Here is an 18,961-nt window from a genome sequence, read left to right on the forward strand (position 1 = left end):
TATTTATTTGTGTGGGTGTGTTGGTGTGTGTGTGTGTGTGTTTATGCAGAACTAAAGATTTAACTGAATGTAATAACATAGAATTACAGGAAATGTGGAATTTTCTCCTACTATAAAAAAAAGTATGCTTATGAAATTCAATTAACTTTTCTTTTAATTTTGTTTTAAATTGTAATGAAGTATAAATACATAATTGTTGTGATTTGTGAACACATAATATTGGTACAGCATACTGTAAGATCACACAAAAGACAAAAAAATGAAGAAAAAACAAAGTTGAAAAAAAAAAACCATTGACAGAAAAAAATGATGCTGACAGTGATAATTATAATAATGAGATTTTGTTAATATACTGCTTGTTATAGACTCTCTTTCATAAATATTTCACACTCTGCAAAGTTTCTGATTGTGATAGTGGTGATGATCTTAATGATTTTGATTATGATAGTAATATTAATATGTCTTAAGCCTGGCACTCACTGCATCGTTCAATGGTCGTACGTCCATCGGTTGACAAATCCAACTCTGGTCCCTGTGAGCGCTAGACGACGTGACACAGTCCGCTGATTGTCAGTGGCAATCTAAATGCATTGTCATTAAAACGATCCGTTCTGCCCGTCTTGTGGTGTTGCGTTCTCCATAGAATCGCGTCAGCCGAAGTCCGACAGGCACTGTTAGAGCCTGGCTTTGTCTACTGTAGCGCTTCATGTTAAAAAATGTCTCTAAGCACTTACTGTACCATGATACCTAAGTATATAAATCATCCTCATTGTCATCATCATCATTTCTAGTACTTGCATTACTACCAGCATCATTATCTTTCTTTACTAGTCACTTTATTATTCACGATCTCTGTACTTTCTATTCAGGTAACTCCAGTCCAACCCCTGTCTAGTGACACATGGTCAATGTCGTTCGCCAAGTACTTGGAGCTCCGTTTCTATGGCATGGACTACAACCGACGTGCCTGCGCTGAAACTTGTCCTCATTCTCTTCACCGTCATCATTACCAATATTTTGGATACCTCAATATTGTCGCGTCATTCAAGTACAGTGTTGTTATCTTTTCATATGTTGTTTATGAACAGTTTACTTCTATTTTTTCTGAAGTCTGGTTATAATTGATGTGTACAATTATTAAATCAAAGTATGCCTCTCCTATGAAAATGTAAATGAACTGAGATATCATGAATTTTCAGGTTGATAATTTATATGCATTCTTAATACAAGAAATAACTCAAATATAATTTAATTTGTTAAACATATGTGGGTTAAGGGTTATTCATTGTTTTCAACATTTTTACAAGAATACAAAACATACTTTTCTGTGATGTCCCTTCTCTTGAAAGACTACACAAATAGAAGATGATTATTGTCATTTTTTAACCACCCATTTATCTTTTCATAAAAGAATATTAATCCCTACCCTGTCAAATGCCCCCCCCCCAACCCAATATTTTAAAAACCCTCCAAAAAAGCATAGGTTTTGTACACTTGCGAAAATGATGAAAATTTTGGATGTTCCCTTAGCAAAAAATGCTCATTTTACTGGTGAGTCTATACTTTTCAACCATCTTTATAGCTATAAATCCAATCAATTTGTGTTTATGCTGTTGTTGCACACTTTGGAATCTGTGGTTTATGCTGTTTTGTGTTTTTCTGACACATAGTCTCAGCTATATCTCTTCATATTTTTTCTGTTTAAATAATGTTTTATTTTTCTTTTTTTTACAGATACAGTACAATTGTCCTGCGTGAAGTTTGTTTTCCTCCTAATCCAATCTATCTTAAATGCCAACACCAAATGCATGCTAAGTACATGAAGATAGTTCAAAGTTTAGTGCGCAGGTAAGATGCCCACTCTGTCCTCCTTTTAGGTTGATAAGCTGTAGGTAGCTGTCACACTTCCAAGGCTTGGGAATATAAAATATATATAATACATGTAATGATAATGTTTGTCATGATTGTGATGGTGGTGATGGTCGTGGTGGTGGTGATAATAATGATGATGGTAGTGGTGGGGATGATGTTTGGAGTGGTGATGATGCTTGTGGTGATGGTAGTGGTAGTGATAATGATGATGGTAATCATGGTGACGTTGAAGGTAATGGAAGTGATAATGGTGGTGTTTATGGTGGTGGTGTTTGGTGATGATGATGATGGTGGTGATGGTAGTGGTGGTGGTGGTGATAATGATGATCATCATCATGGTGGTCAGGTGGTGATGGTAATGATCTACCTCTTGAAGAATCTTCTCTTTTTTTATCAGGGGAAATATACTATTTAGTGAGGTGTTAGAGAATCTGCTAAATTTTAAAGATGCAGAGAACTCATCCACCCTAGCACAAAAAATTAACAATCTGCGCCAACAAAACAAGGTAATCCTTTTCTTGTTCCTGTATTAAGTCATTTTTTAACAAGGTAGTATTTTTTGGATAAACAGGAACTCATTAGTTCTATACTGCCAAACTGAGAAAAATTGAGGTAAATACTGGAGTGATACCAGAAAATTTTCTATGTATACCAGAAAATAACTTAGTATGAACTCTAGTTGCAGCCATTCACACTGGCAGTGAATGTGGGTGGGATTGTTTAAAGTATATAACTCAAATATATTTTTTAATTGTTATTTTTACAAATGGGCTATATTAATGAATCTGACTACAGAATAAACTATTTTAATATTTTTTTTCTTTTATTGATTGCAGTCCGATCAGACTAGCTTCCGAACACACATTGATTTGATGCAGACCAAACTTGAGGTGCTGGACCAACAAAATCCTGACCAACTTGCAGATATGGCTGAACATTTACTTACTCAACCAAGTGAGGAAACCAAATATAAGAATACTTTAAGCATGTTCAGTTAATGGGCCTTTCCGTCCAGCCCCTTCCCTTGGATATATTATTTGCTGATGTCCCGCAAAACAATAGAGTAAACATACGTAAGCATGGGCCTGTGGGACAACACGTGTGTGTTGGACACGTTTACTCCAGACTCTGTTCTGATTGGTCAGTTGTTAAGTTTGATTGGCACATCGGAAAGGTCCATTGCAGGGGTCCGAGTTTCCCGCAAGTTGCGAAAGTCTCCCAGAAATCAGGACAGCTTCCCGCACTCATAGAGCAATAAAAAATCTTCAGGAAACTGATCCATTTTTCCCAGATCCATGATAATTGCATGTTTTTTTCTACTGTATTATCAATTGTCTCCTGTCGATGAGTACCACCACACACAGCAAAATTTAATTAGGTTTGTTAAGAAAACTCATTTAACCAAATCTCCTTGAAGTGGTTTCTTCTAAACTTGGAACCCCTATAATAACGTAGGTACCCACCCAAGAATTTAGTAAACAGATCTTATTCAAAAATTGATAACATTTTGTTTGTTTATCTGGGTACATCAAATATTTCATTTTTTTTCTTAGACTGCATTCAAATCAAATTCGAACCAAAATTTGTGCTGCGTTTCTAATGGCCTGAACACCGATCCTATTTTCTAATCGTTTCGGTAAGCTTTCCAATCTAAAAATTTGGATTCGGTGTGATTGCACCTTTACTTTTTTTTTCAATTCAAAGATGAACTTCATAATATGCTACTCGACATCGAGGACTCCATTACGGTGACCAAACAAATGATTAATGAAACCGTTGTCACATGGAATTCACGACTTAATGAGTTATTCCACCTCGTCAAGGCTGACCGAACTGAACGTAGTCGCAGGAATAGAAGCCCACTTATACTACGTAAATCTTCTGGTCATCAAGTATTGGAACAAAATGAAGACATTGTAATTATTTTTTATGAATATATTTTGTACATCTGTTAAAAATATAATTTAAAGTAATATGAATCTAACACATATATGTATATTATATAAGATTGATAATTGAAAGATGAAATTTAAGTTAAAAAGCCAGAGAAAGATGAGTTGGCCAGAAAGGTTATTTGTACATTCTGTATTTATTTACTGTATTCTATCAACAATTATTAATTTTTACATGGTCTCTTTTCATTGCATCATGTAAGAAATTAATTTTTTTATTACTATATTTTACAGTCTTCCTTTGCTTCCCTCACGGATATTACCGTACCCAGCGTATCGCCCAACTCAAAGCCTACCAGCCCATCTCAGCGAGCCAAGCTTACAAGGGCATCCACATGGAGCAACGACTTAGTGTCAAAGTCTTCTACTAGTGAGCCTAAATCCATTGTTAAACCTGACAGGCTACATGAACCTATTCATGAATGTAAGAGTGCATTTTCAATGTAATGTAGGGAAGAATCTGTTTTATATTGTCTGGTAATCAATTAAAGATTATTGAGTGCAAACCTCTGCCCTGTGGCTGAATACCGAACAATACAAAGGCTGTCAATGATTGGCGAGACTGCAGCATACCCTTTAAGGAAATAATGGAATCGCCCATCGTATTCAGACTCATTATTTTCTTGAGTGCTGCAACATACCCTGAAGAAAATAATGGAATCGTCCCTCGTATTCAAGCAGACACATTGTTTCCTTGAGTGCTGCCTGAATACCTGTGGTGATTCCTTTGTTTTGTTTTATGCTCATAGGTAAAAGATTGAATTTACATGACCTGGATCTTGTCCTTTGACCTTTTCTTCCGAAAATTAAATGGTATCTTTCTTTGATTATCATGTACCATTCCACTAAATTTTTTATGATGATCCATTCATTAGTTTTTGCGTAATCTTGTTAACAGCAGACAGCACAACAGACAGACTTACAGCAGTGAATACAAAAATCGAATTGTGTATTTCTATTTTCTGGATATGCTAACGGTTAGCAAGCACTATCGGTTAGCTAGTTCAGTGAGTTTCTATCATCAACCACACATACGCGTTTACAATTTCCATTTTCCTATTGGCAAGTGATTCGATCATCATCATTTTGGTATACGGATCGGGATTTTCTCGTATGAATGCACAGCAGCTAACGGTTAGCAGTATCCGGATCTTGCTAACCGTTACCTGCCGTGTGTGAACATAGCTATTGTGTAAAATTTATAACCTCCTTGGTGGAGGTAATTAAATTTTTGAGGGAGGCTGTCTAGATTTTGCTTCATACAGTTTAATGATCTTTAATGATAGTTAGGCATTTATAAGTGTATAATAATGATATTAAATGTTCTTTATACGTATTTCCAATCAATCAATTTTTATTTTATGATTTTCTTTTGCACTGAATAATTTTTAAAATAATTTTGTTATGTCTTTTTTAGGTGATGATCTGCAAGTTGGACCTGTTTTCAGTTCTGGGTCATTGGGAAACATGAGCAGCTCACCTGCATCTTTTGACTCTCCAGTCACAAGGGCCCCCTTGCTCCATTACAAGGAGGCCGAAGAACTTAAAGAAGGTACAAAGCATTTAATTGGAAGTTTGTTAAGCCAGTCGCTCACTTCATCGTGTGACGGTAGTACAGCCGACGACCGTAACTCTGCTTATTGTGAACGTTTGGGCAAGGACTTTTAACTGTTACCAGGATAGGAAGCTGGCTTGTTTAAGCCATCTAACTTGAATTAGCCTTATGTGCGGTATTGCTATGCAAATGAGTCAGATAAGCACAATCTGCACATGCTCAGAAAAACAAAACTTTCCATAGACACACCATGGCCACGCTGCGTATCGGCTAAGCGTACAGCTAGGCCTAGCCGAGAATTACGGTACGGTAAAACAAAGCAAAATAAGGGTACTAATTTTACTTGGCATGCAAATCAATCATTCTTACACACTTAAAAACAAACTAGTCTACCAATAAAATTACCTGCAAGTTAAGATATAAGGCAAGTATGTCTACAAATTTGATTTTAAATTGATGTGATTAGGCTAGCCTAGACCCGGCCTAGGCCATGTCCAACCGCTTATAAAAATGCAGAAAAAAGACCCAAAACAAATTAGAATGAAGTTATCAACTAACTAGTGCATTAAAATTATTCATATACTTATTACTTACCTATATAAAATTAAAATGTATTGCTCACAAACGCCAGTATTTGGATTTTAATACGCCTTTTCCACGAATCGGTAGACATATTGAAGTGATGATAAACAGCCTAAGTCAGCGGTGCGTAACAAACAAAAATAAGATAAGCTAGGCCTAGCTGCTGTACGCCTAGCCAATACGCAGTGTGGCTAAGGAAAGTTTTGTTTTTCTGAGCATGTGCAGATTGTGCTTATCTGGTTCATTTACATAACAATACCGCACATAAGGCTAATTCAAGTTAGACGGCTTAAACCAGCCAGCTTCCTATCCTGGTAACAGTTAAAAGTCCTTGGTTTGGGGACGTGTCGCTGTTTGCTGTTTATCAGTGGCAGTCTGAACAGATCGTCATTAATAACGATCTGTTGCGTGCGCGTCCTGGCTTTGCGTTCTCCATAGAATCGTGTCGGCCGACGACCATCGGGTGCATTGAATGCCTGGCTTTAGGGAACTTCCTGATAGTAAGCTTTATTCCACTTTTGATTAAATCAGGGGTGGCGCCAGAATTTGTCCAACTGGGGTCTGATGTCCCTTACAGGGGGCCCCGATGTCCCAGACAAAAAAAAGGGGGAGTAGTCGACCATCGCCCAAATCTCTCAAAAGTGTCCCACAGGTTTTTTTCCCTGACTAGGGTGGGAGGAGGTTTCCCTGGCCGGAAAAAAGGCAAGTTCTATAATTGTGCCTGCATCTAGTCTGCTAGGTCTACAGCCCAGGAGGTGTATATGGTCTGTCTCTTATACACATCTAGATGTGTATAAGAGACAGGTTTAAGGAAATAATGGAATCGCCCATCGTATTCAGACTCATTATTTTCTTGAGTGCTGCAACATACCCTGAAGAAAATAATGGAATCGTCCCTCGTATTCAAGCAGACACATTGTTTCCTTGAGTGCTGCCTGAATACCTGTGGTGATTCCTTTGTTTTGTTTTATGCTCATAGGTAAAAGATTGAATTTACATGACCTGGATCTTGTCCTTTGACCTTTTCTTCCGAAAATTAAATGGTATCTTTCTTTGATTATTATGTACCATTCCACTAAATTTTTTATGATGATCCATTCATTAGTTTTTGCGTAATCTTGCTAACAGGCAGACAGCACAACAGACAGACATACAGCAGTGAATACAAAAATTGAATTGTGTATTTCTATTTTCTGGATACGCTAACGGTTAGCAAGCGCTATCGGTTAGCTAGTTCAGCGAGTTTCTATCATCAACCAATCACACGTACACGTTTACAATTTCCATTTTCCTATTGGCAAGTGATTCGATCATCATCATTTTGGTATACGGATCGGGATTTTCTCGTATGAATGCACAGCAGCTAACGGTTAGCAGTATCCGGATCTTGCTAACCGTTACCTGCCGTGTGTGAACATAGCTATTGTGTAAAATTTATAACCTCCTTGGTGGAGGTAATTAAATTTTTGAGGGAGGCTGTCTAGATTTTGCTTCATACAGTTTAATGATCTTTAATGTTAGTTAGGCATTTATAAGTGTATAATAATGATATTAAATGTTCTTTATACGTATTTCCAATCAATCAATTTTTATTTTATGATTTTCTTTTGCACTGAATAATTTTTAAAATAATTTTTTAGGTGATGATCTGCAAGTTGGACCTGTTTTCAGTTCTGGGTCATTGGGAAACATGAGCAGCTCACCTGCATCTTTTGACTCTCCAGTCACAAGGGCCCCCTTGCTCCATTACAAGGAGGCCGAAGAACTTAAAGAAGGTACAAAGCATTTAATTGGAAGTTTGTTAAGCCAGTCGCTCACTTCATCGTTCGATGGTTGTACAGCCGACGACCGTAACTCTGCTTATTGTGAGCGTTTGGGCAAGGACTTTTAACTGTTACCAGGATAGGAAGCTGGCTGGTTTAAGCCGTCTAACTTGAATTAGCCTTATGTGCGGTATTGTTATGCAAATGAGTCAGATAAGCACAATCTACACATGCTCAGAAAAACAAAACTTTCCATAGCCGACGACGAAAAAAAGGGGGAGTAGTCGACCATCGCCCAAAGTCTCTCGAAAGTGCCCCACAGGTTTTTTTCCCTGACTAGGGTGGGGGGAGGTTTCCCCGGCCGGAAAAAAGGCAAGTTCTATAATTGTGCCTGCATCTAGTCTACTAGGTCTACAGCCCAGGAGGTGTATATGGCATCTCCCTAGCTGAAGCATTATCCACAGGCCCTAATAACAAATTTAATAATAAACAAGTATCCAAACATTTGCTCTCAACAGATGAAGTGACCGAATCTGAAAAAAGCACTGAAGTTATTGATGATGACACCAAAGATAATGAGAATAAGGAAAGCCAAGAAGCAGAAGATGAGGTTGCAGTAGATATCACAGATGGAGGTACAAGTTCCAGACTATTTTTACAAACTATTACAGTCAGCCACTATTGATGATGATCTAACATATACATAGCTAGTGGAAACTATCTGAAAAACAAATACAATTCTCCTTGTCTGGACAATGCATATGTGGAACAATCGCCACATGAGATTCTTGAGTTTATTTCTTTCACACCAAATCACCACTAATGTGAGATCTGTGTAGTGAAATTGTACATGGGAATCAGAATAGAAACTGTAACATGATAAATCAAATGCTAGACAAAATCAAAATGCTGTACGAATGATTCATAATAAACCCTTGATTAATATACTGTTAAAATATTTTTCAGTTTTTACAAGCAATGGAGCAGGAAAGTTGTCAACATCGGCCGATACTGGAAGATCTATCGAAAAGCGGTCGAGTGTTTCGGGATCTGGAATGAGAAATGTCTTCATCAACTTCCTAACTTCTTCCAGTTTCACACCTCTAAACTCTCCATTGTACGTTGAATATTCATGTAACTAATGACTAACAATTGAATACCATGAGAAATTTTTAAATTTATTTTTTTTCAGTTAGTAGCTGTGTTAAGTTCTATTCGGATTAACCTTTTTTTGTCAAACTAATCATATATGTTCTCAGTTTAACCCCAAAAATCTAGAGGAAACAGCCTGCATAAGACTATCAAATCTTCTTAGAAAAAACTCTTGTATGGCCATATACAGTGTAGCATGATGTGCCTAACATTATGGTCATGGTGTGATGCTATCATCACCATATATATTCATAAGATAGAATATTTTATTTTCGCAAATCAAAAAAATTGAGAACTTGAATGGTAAAAATTACCTTGTGACAGTTTCGCTGTTTTTGTGCTGATGTTTCGATATTTTATCTTATTAATACAAACCAGATGAACGTCTACAAACATATCTAGGCATGTTGTACCGTAAATGCTCAAATAAGTGCCGCTGCGCTTATTAAATTTTTGGAGGCTTCAGTGCAGCGCTTATTCGAGAGGGGTGCTTATTTGAGAGCGGCGCTTATAAAAAAATATTGCTGTGGCGCTTTCCATGCCTGTTCCCATGTAACCTATTTCACATATTCCAGTAGTTCATCTTAGCTCAGTCGGCTAATCTGGTGGTAGCCACTGTCTGTGCGCTGAACCGTGGAGATCTCTAGGTCCCCGGTTCAATTCCCATCGCTGCTTCCCATTGCTAGAGGGCTGAAATACAAGTTACAATAGCGCACCGTCTTTCGGATGAGACGTTTAAACCGTTGGTCCCGTGTGCATTTATGGCCCATGTGCACGTTAAAGAACACAGTACACTCTTCGGAAAAGAGTAGGGGATTGCCTCCCGGTGTACTGTCCAATCACCACCAGAAGGACCCCACTGGAAATAAGTCTTCTTTTGACTTTCATGGGCTATCCTTGGTGTTTACACTGAATAAATCCAATCCAGGCCATTCAGTAGGCCTATCATTGGTCCTGTCATCGTAAACAAACGTTTATAAAGAAATGATTGTGTTTTCATTGTTTTAGTTATTCATTTTAACACTGTATACATTGAATTTAAAACCCTGTTTGTTACACACAGGGTAATATTATATACTCTCGATTAAGCCCCCCGGCGCTTATTCGAGAGCGGCGCTTAACGAAAAAAAATCAGTTTGGTGTGGCGCTTATTCGAGAGTAGCACTTATTCAAGAGCAGCACTTATTCAACCATTTACGGTATGTTTTTGTCAAATAAAATTTGATAGGCTGAACAGGGCTGGACATTCACCTTGGTCAAATTATTAAAGCTGAATGATAACTTTAAAATTTTTCTGTGCTTGCAAAGAGTTTGTGAATAACTGTTTATTGTTGCATGTAATTTACATTTTTTAAGACACAACATAAAAAAACAAATCAAAACAGAGATTACTGAGCTGATGGAAGGACACAAAATATATACCAAAATACTGGAACAAGAGTGTCCTTCATCAACTTTATTTTATTTCTTTGCAGTCCTGCGGATGAACACTATCCGTCTCCTCCTTGTACTGTGGTACCTGTTATCGTCAGGGACCAAGAACCAAGCACTATTATTGCCTATGCTCTCAGGTAAGAAGCCAGGATACGTAAATTGTGGAGTAAGAAATGGACGACAATGGTGATTAAATGATGATTATATTTATACTGGTGGTGACAATAATGAAAATAGAAAATATGTTAGCATTTTTCAGCAGCATAGAACATCACTGTTAGTCTGATGGATTTTGACGCTATAGAAGTACCAAAGATTGATTGGTTAATTGACCGATACAATAGAACCTTGGTATTGAAGTCTGTCAGTATAATAATAATAATAACAATAGTAGTAATAATGATTGTAGACTTATAGCGCATTATGATAAGCCTGCATGTGCTTCACATTATCATTATTATTCCGGTCATTGGATTAAATGCCTATGGAACACAAACTCACTTCTCCAGGGGAGTAATCCATAATGTTGCAGTGCAGCTAATGAGCGCATTTTAACATTTAACCCTACCAGGTACCCACTTATACTCCTGAGTGGACAGAAGCAATGCAGACAAAGTGCCTTGCTTAAGGACACAAGTGAAATGCACAGCAAGGGATTGAAACCCGGCCTTGAGGTTGTATAAGTAAGCCTACAACTTCAAATATACATTTTAAATGTTTTACACATAAATAATGTTCATGTTTTCCTCTTCTGTCATAGTTCCGAACCTTATAAAATCCAGCTGAGTGAAATGCAGCAGAAAGGAACATCGCGAACCTCATCACCTGGCCACAGCAACATCAGTTCCGCAGAAAGTAGTCCAACAACAAAACGGAAGCTCGCACGTGAAGCAGATGGTTCCAGCGGATCGGATGTCTCCAAAAAAATGGCTAGGCTGACACGTAAGCTAGAGTTTTAACCAACAACCTCAGTCAAACTTCCTCATTACAGGCTTGGCAACCTGACCAATAGATCATTAAAAAAGAGGCTCTCAGGGGGATTGTGTGTGTCTATTGCTTTAAATACTTCTTTTGTGGGGCAACTTTTAACTCAAGCCATTCACATTTTGTTGGCAATTCACATGAACAATTGTTCAAAAAGATTGTAGACATTTTAGTTCCTTCTAAGACTGTCCTAGGCATGGCATTTTTCGTAGGCTTAATTTTGGAAGACTTTTTATTTCTTTCTTTAGCTTATGACGCATCTCATAGTTCCTCAAATTGGATTTACTCATACAACTTAAGGAGAGATGAAAGCACAGTGTCTACTACACAAAAAGTCAAAACAAATATGTTATAATTTAATTTAGTTAAAGATTATTGCAATCAATATAATATGAAAGATCAGATAATTAAATTGTATGTAGAGAATTTAGACTGAGGGAATCAAACTTGCTTACTATGAAATACCCGAGTTGGAAATACAGTAGTAGAATCAATTCCTTACCACCATTAACATGCCTGGTATGCCTCCAGTCGTCCATTGACCTGGAACAATATCAAATTTTATGTAAGAACATAAATGGCGCTCATGACTGATAAATGACAGTCATGGCGCTCTGACCATTGTGTCACACTCAAGTTCAAAGCCAGGCACTGACAGCGTTGTACGATGTTCACACAACGGTTGTACTATCGTTGTACGACAAATACAATTTCACTCCCTGTAAGCGCTAGGCAAATCCGTCTGCTCATTGTCGATGGCAGTCTGTATGAATTGCCATCAAAAACGATCCGTTGCACATGCGTCAAGGCGTTGCATTCTTCGTAGAATCGCGTCGGCCGATGACCGTTGGGCTTAGTGCGTGCCCAGCTTAAAACTATGTATCATTTTTAAAATTCTGTTTCCTGGACAATTGTTTCTTGCATTGCAGGTCGCACAAGTCGTGTGCTACAGTTCCTACGCACCAAGTCCACGTCTGGTATACCCGTCCCGCCGACAAAGCTGCCGGATGATAGCCAACTGGCCAATGCGGATGCAGTAATGTATCATGTGACAGATTCAGATAGCGGTAATAGGTTACCTAGCGAATCAGCTGCTAGTAAGCTTTGCATCTGACTGCTTTTTAATTCATTATTCTTTTTTTAGCAAATATATACAAATGTAATGCAGTTCAACAAATTGTCAATTTATAATGAAATTAAGTAAATTTTATTGAAAAGAAAAGCAAGTTTACATTTTATATAATTTAACAATAGATTTATGAATGAAATTTTTACAGAAATTGCCACTGGGGGGGGAGGGGTGGGTGTTGAGTCATTCAGGGGAATCAGGATAACTAATCGGTAAAACTACCCTTTGAGCATCAAACCGAATAGCACCTTCTATAAGATAAATTGCGTTGTTTTGTGTTAAATTTTTGAATACCTATATGTAAACACTACAGATCTCCTCATGTCATTTTATTCCAGTTAATGAGTTCAAGTAACCTACTGTAAGATAATTAACATTCCCTTTTTCTTCAACCTCTTAATCAATGCTAACAAAAACTGTTCTACCACTTCAAGTTTTGGGAAATTATTATGCATTAACCATCATATATCCTTCTAACAAATGCTATTTATTTCATGCAATATATAGCAAATAGCATTTAAATAATGGTACTTAAAAATAATTGTAATATGTCTCTGGCTTAGACTCGGAATTAGGTTGAAAGCCCATTACATCGAGATGACGGACAACTTTGCCTAACGCTGATTTTTTCGTCCTTCCTGTGACAACTTAGGCTGCTTTGCATGTTTTTGTTGCCAAAGCTCTAATGCTGCAACAGGACATAAAATATAAAGCAATACTAATGGTGTTCAGTTATTAAGCTAACATTAATGAAAATATGCATACATTCAGGTTCATTAACACTATTTACTATTTATTAATTGATTCATTTAGTAATTGATTGATAAACTAATTGAGTAATTATTTGATTGACTTAATAATTACTTGATTAATTAAAAAAATTATCAAGGATAACTGATGATATTGTCAAAGTTATAATATTTTTGAATCTCTTTTGCAGATGAATGTGATAGTCTTTTTACAAAATCTGTTGAAAGATTTACAGGAAACTCTGAACCATCACCTCATATTGAAGTTCGTAAGTTTTCCATTTTTAAATCACCAGTAGTCTTTTGGTATAAATCTTAAGAAATTCTGTACCACACATCCAAATTTACCTTTGCATAATATTGTAAACATTACTTTTTTTAAAAGAATTTGCTGACAACAATGCTAAATTCTATTGCCGAATCTACTACGCTGAGGAATTCCGCAAACTACGCGCAATTGTGTTTCCTGCTGGTGAGGAGACGTTCATTCGCTCGTTGTCAGCATGTATGAGTTGGATTGCAAGAGGAGGAAAGTCTGGCTCCAGATTCTTAAAAACGAAAGGTGGAGTTACTTTTACTATGACTGTGTGGTTTACATTTGCTCCTGCAGATATGTTAATTTCATCATTCCACATACTTATTGTCAACTTCTGCATACTGACTCTGAATATTGCATCTATCAGCTCATATTATTATTTTGTCTTTGCTAAATTGGATCATTTTTAATAATTATTTTATTCTTTTAGATGATCGCTTCATCTTAAAACAGATGTCTCATCTGGAGTTCAAGTCATTTCAGGATTTTGGTCCGCATTACTTTAACTACCTGACCCAAACCTATGAAAAAAATGTATGTAGGGTATGACATCATCACCACATAAATAGGACATATGATTATTACCGATATAAAGAACGATATATTCATAGAGGTATAACATTACCATTAAATGTGTATGACATCAGAAAGGTATAACAATACTGTATATGAATATTACCACATTCTTGACATCAATACAATAATAACATGACATCACCACATAATAATATGACCTGTATGACCCATCACCTGTGTGAAATACTGAGTATACTAGTGTTGTCCAAAACCTTCACTGGCTTCCCATTGATTCACACATTCAGTTCAAGATCTTGCTACTTACTTTCAAAGCATTTCTGTTTAAGCAACCAATCTACATTCATCAGCTTATGCACCCTAAGATCATCTGATAAATTTTTGCTCACCGTTCCCAGTACATCCTCAAAAACTATTGGCCATACATCTTTTTCTTTTGCCGCAAATATACATTGGAATTCACTCCCTGCACACATTAAAGACTGTTCTTCAGTTGCTTCATTTTAAAGATTACTTAAAACTTAACTTTTCTATCATTAACATGCGTAGCACTTTTGATAATACACCTCGGTCATTTGACGCTTTATAAATTCCAATATTATAATTATAACATTATTTTGATTACATGTTAAATTATTTTAGAAACCAACTGCACTGGCTGTGATTCTTGGAGTATTTCGTGTTGGTTTTCGCAACTCACTTACTAATGCAACTCTTAAGCAGGACTTACTCATAATGGAAAACCTCTTCTTTGATCGTAAAATGTCACAAGTAAGTTAGAAACAATCAAAGTTTAATAGTAGGTTTGGGTGTTTATAAATACTATTTAACAATTAGTTTTTTTGTGTGTCAATGGTATCATCAAAATAGAGCCTGAAGTGTTTTTTTGGAGGAGCTTAAATTATTAAAGGAGCCAAAGTGAGGAAAAGTTGAAAGTTGTTTTCACTTGTGTATGGTACATATGTTGTCATTATTGTTTTTCAGATCTTTGATTTGAAAGGGTCTGTACGTAATCGTCATGTTAAAATATCTGGAGAGGAGACTGGAGAAATAGTCCTTATGGATGAGAATTTATTAAAAGGTTGGTTAATTATATTATAAAAACCATATTTTTATATTCTATTGTGAATATCACTATCATTATTAATTATTTATTCTTTTTCTTAATTTCTACAGTGATGGTAGATTCACCAATATACATCCGACCACATACCAAGACAGTACTAGCCAGAGCCGTTCAGAATGACTCCACATTCCTAGCAAGTCACTTTATCATGGATTACTCCCTATTAGTTGGAATAGATGATTCCACTAATGAACTTGTTGTTGGCATCATTGGTTAGTTACTTTATACTAGGTTGTTCCACTGAGTTTAGCAGGGGTCAGATAATAATAAATGTAATATTAACCGCTGATCCATGAGAAAAACAATTTAAAATTTGGTGACTTATATTTATGGAAGATATGTTAGATTACAATGAACAATTGTTTGTCCATAAACAACTCTAACTAAAAATTGAATATATATTAAATCAAAGGTATAGGTTTTCATTTATGTTGATAATCACCGATTATTTTTTCATTTAAATATTTTATAGATTATATCAGAACGTTTACTTGGGACAAGAAATTAGAGATGTTTGTTAAATCTGTTGGTAATCAAGGTAGGTTTTATTTTTTAATACTTGTACTTTTTAATATAATGAAAAAAAAAATTATTTTTCTGTTATATTTATTGTTGTTTATACTATAAATATTCTTATAATTTTTTTCTTAGGTAAAATGCCAACTGTTTTATCGCCGGAATTGTATGGAACAAGGTTTCGTGAAGCCATGAACTGCTATTTCTTAATGGTGCCGGAATACTGGACTGGAATGGGAAAAGAAATACAGTTACATACCTGATAATTGAAATGAAGCTAGGCCAATGCTAGAGGACTTGGTCAACACAAGCAAAGACTCAATACCCCACATCGCAGGCTAGCTAGTTATAGCCCCCATACTGTCAACCCATGTAGTAATGGGCTAGCATTGCACTATGTTGAATATGACAAATTGTAGCGGAAAATATGAAATAAATATTATATCTAAGTATTATTACTCAGTATCAGTTACAATAGCTGTGATGTAAAATGGATGTTACAGTTGTAGATGTCAAGCTTTTGAGGTCATTCCCTTACGTTCTGTCCGCACATCAAGTTTCAAGTGGCAAATACCTGTGATGATACTGTATAACATCAACATGCCCATATATGGGTATGACATGACATCATCGTGCCCATATATGGGTAGGATATAACAGCAACATGCCCATATATGGGTTTGATATGACATTGTCATGCCCATATATGGGTAAGATATAACAGCAACATGCCCATATATGGGTTTGATATGACATTGTCATGCCCATATATGGGTATGATATAACATCAACATGCCCATATATGAATATGATATGACATCATCGTGCCCATATATGGGTATGATATAACAGCAACATGCCCGTATATGGGTGTGATATGACATTGCCATGCCCATATATGGGTATGATATAACATCAACATGCCCATATATGGGTATGATATAACATCAACATGCCCATATATGGTTGTGATATGACATTATCCTGTCAATATTTGGGTATGATATAACAGCATGGTCATACATGGGTGTGACATGACATCATCATTCCCATATATTGGTATAATACAATATCAGCATGCCCATATATGGGTGTGATGACATTATCATGTCCATATATAGGTGTGATATACATCAGCATGCCCATATAAGGTTGTGATATGACATCATCATGTCCATTTACTGTATGGGCAAATCCCAGATATTTGACACATAAAAATTGGGAGTGTGGGCCAGAGTGTTATATGTTGGTAGTACAGTACTAAGATGATGTATGGTAAACCCCCTTTCCATCCGTTTACATTTATTGTATTTTTTAAGTGGCAGCTGGAGAAACATTAAACAATTTTAGTCCAATGTTTCTTAAACCCTTACCAATTTGATATTTCCATGAGTTTTTTATGTGTAATTATTATTAATATTATTGTTATTATTATTATTATATTATTATTATTATTATTATTATTATTTGTTTCAGTAATGTGAGTGATATCTTGATTTTGTGATAAATTAATTATGTCATTGAACTTTTAACAAAATTATATTCTTAACATTCTCCCTGATAGTGTGTCTATATATTTATCATTGTCTCTCCTATTTTTAATTACTGTATAATTTATACCATTTTCTACCAGTCTGCTACCTTAGTACTACAGTATTTTGATTTTTTAAGTTTATTACATGAATATTTTAAATCTGTTTAAAATAAGTTGATATGCCATTGAATGTTCTGTGAACACAAAAATCTTTACCATTTCTGTACCAGGAGTGGATTAAGGGGGCCCGCCCCTCCCCCTTCCTTTTTTTTGGAAAGAAAAAAAGAAAGAAGAATAAGAGAGAAAGAAAGAAAAAGAAAAAAATTGATCGGCCAAAGCGCCTCAGAGGTTATTTTAGGGTGTCTAGAACACCAAATTTTCGTGTGGGAATCCTCCCCAGACCCCAAGGGTAGTGTTATCCCCCTTCGGACATCTCTGGATCCGCCCTTGTGTATTAACAGTGGACTTGATTGGTCTGTGTGACAAATGTATTGAAAAAAATGTCTAGTATTTAAGAATTATGAGACTTTGGTGCTGATCTGTAGTGTTTGAGTTTATTTTGTGAATACTTTTCCAAATTAGAAATGACAAATGTGAATTTTTCCTTCAGCAGAACTTACTTTAAAAAATAATAGAATTGCTCATTTCAGTGTGACGTATAAGAATGCCCAGCAAATGGCAGCAACCTCATTTTCTTTTTGTGTGCGGTAGCTAATGCTTAATAATAATGTTTCCTTTACCATATACAGTAAGAATAATAGGTGGTATTCCAACCTATCGGCAGACAATGTAATTCATGTACTGTAGAGTACAAATAATGTATTTAGTACTACTGTAATTTCATTATTTTATATAAGAGTGTATAATTAAAAGTTAGAATTATTGTGCAATGCATTGAGTTTAAATATTAATTATTATAATAGGTATGCTTTAAATTGCGAAAAAATCAAATATATTTTATATGATCCTGTAAGATGCACATATGCTGTCAGTGTGATTATTGTCTACGAGTTACATGTACTGATTAAGCCTCAAATTGTTCTTCTGTATTGTCTGAAATTTACTGACTGTAAATCAACTTGTATTTAAAAAAACAAAAACAAAAAAACACTAACCCACAACCTATGCATCAGTAAAAATGGGTATTTTAAATTGTATAGCTATCGTGTCTGAAGAAAGGCAATTTTCAATTTTTTTCTGCAATCAGAGAAACTGGTGAAATCAATTTGTTCAGGCGCAATCATTCTTGACGGTGACCCATATTGCCGTAAATTGGCCCAATTAATGACGACAGTAAAATTACGTTCACTCTGGAAATATCAATCAATAGCTTCTCTTTAATTAAATCGATATTTTCATCAATTTCTCTTTGTTAGTACCTGAACAAATATGATCGATGATAGAGAACAATCCAAAGATAATGTACTGTAGACGGAAGAATTCGTCAATAACTTATAATATAAATGCCTGTGTCCCTTTAATCTGTATAAATAAGTTTTTTTTCCGGTGCTATGAATACTACATCTTTAATCGATCAAAAAAAAATGGTATATAGATCGTATCGAGCATAGCCTATCAACGAAGCAATTCCTTATTAATTGTTGTATAAGTGCCCAGGCGGGAATCGAACCCGCTCTTTCTCGCTGTCAAGGAGAGTGTACACAGCCAATCTAGCCAAGGACACTTCTTCAAACAACTGATATACGCCCTCACAGAGTGAGCTAAGATAAGCTAGGGCGTACCTTAATATCTGTCTCTTATAC

General features: G+C 35.9%; 1 protein-coding gene across 2 annotated transcripts in view; it reads left to right on the plus strand.

Moving 5' to 3' along the window:
• Nucleotides 1-16,387, plus strand: part of LOC117115147 (1-phosphatidylinositol 3-phosphate 5-kinase-like) — a 47,237-nt gene extending 30,850 nt beyond the window's left edge. For both annotated transcript variants that reach the window (XM_033258844.1, XM_033258836.1), the window contains exons 20-39: nt 870-1,048; nt 1,735-1,848; nt 2,270-2,378; nt 2,709-2,826; nt 3,577-3,788; nt 4,059-4,248; nt 5,242-5,376; nt 8,243-8,359; nt 8,691-8,841; nt 10,352-10,447; nt 11,071-11,252; nt 12,224-12,391; nt 13,364-13,441; nt 13,558-13,734; nt 13,919-14,022; nt 14,665-14,793; nt 15,007-15,103; nt 15,199-15,360; nt 15,621-15,686; nt 15,800-16,387. In XM_033258844.1, coding sequence (XP_033114735.1) covers nt 870-1,048; nt 1,735-1,848; nt 2,270-2,378; nt 2,709-2,826; nt 3,577-3,788; nt 4,059-4,248; nt 5,242-5,376; nt 8,243-8,359; nt 8,691-8,841; nt 10,352-10,447; nt 11,071-11,252; nt 12,224-12,391; nt 13,364-13,441; nt 13,558-13,734; nt 13,919-14,022; nt 14,665-14,793; nt 15,007-15,103; nt 15,199-15,360; nt 15,621-15,686; nt 15,800-15,927 — 2,712 coding nt within the window. In that variant the 3' untranslated portion in view covers nt 15,928-16,387. The remainder of the gene's footprint in view (nt 1-869; nt 1,049-1,734; nt 1,849-2,269; nt 2,379-2,708; nt 2,827-3,576; nt 3,789-4,058; nt 4,249-5,241; nt 5,377-8,242; nt 8,360-8,690; nt 8,842-10,351; nt 10,448-11,070; nt 11,253-12,223; nt 12,392-13,363; nt 13,442-13,557; nt 13,735-13,918; nt 14,023-14,664; nt 14,794-15,006; nt 15,104-15,198; nt 15,361-15,620; nt 15,687-15,799) is intronic.
• The last annotated feature ends 2,574 nt before the right edge of the window (nt 16,388-18,961 follow it).

This window comes from Anneissia japonica, unplaced genomic scaffold (assembly GCF_011630105.1).
Source record: "Anneissia japonica isolate Jap-2015-1 unplaced genomic scaffold, ASM1163010v1 scaffold199_len4679917_cov187, whole genome shotgun sequence".
Classification (NCBI taxonomy): domain Eukaryota; kingdom Metazoa; phylum Echinodermata; class Crinoidea; order Comatulida; family Comatulidae; genus Anneissia; species Anneissia japonica.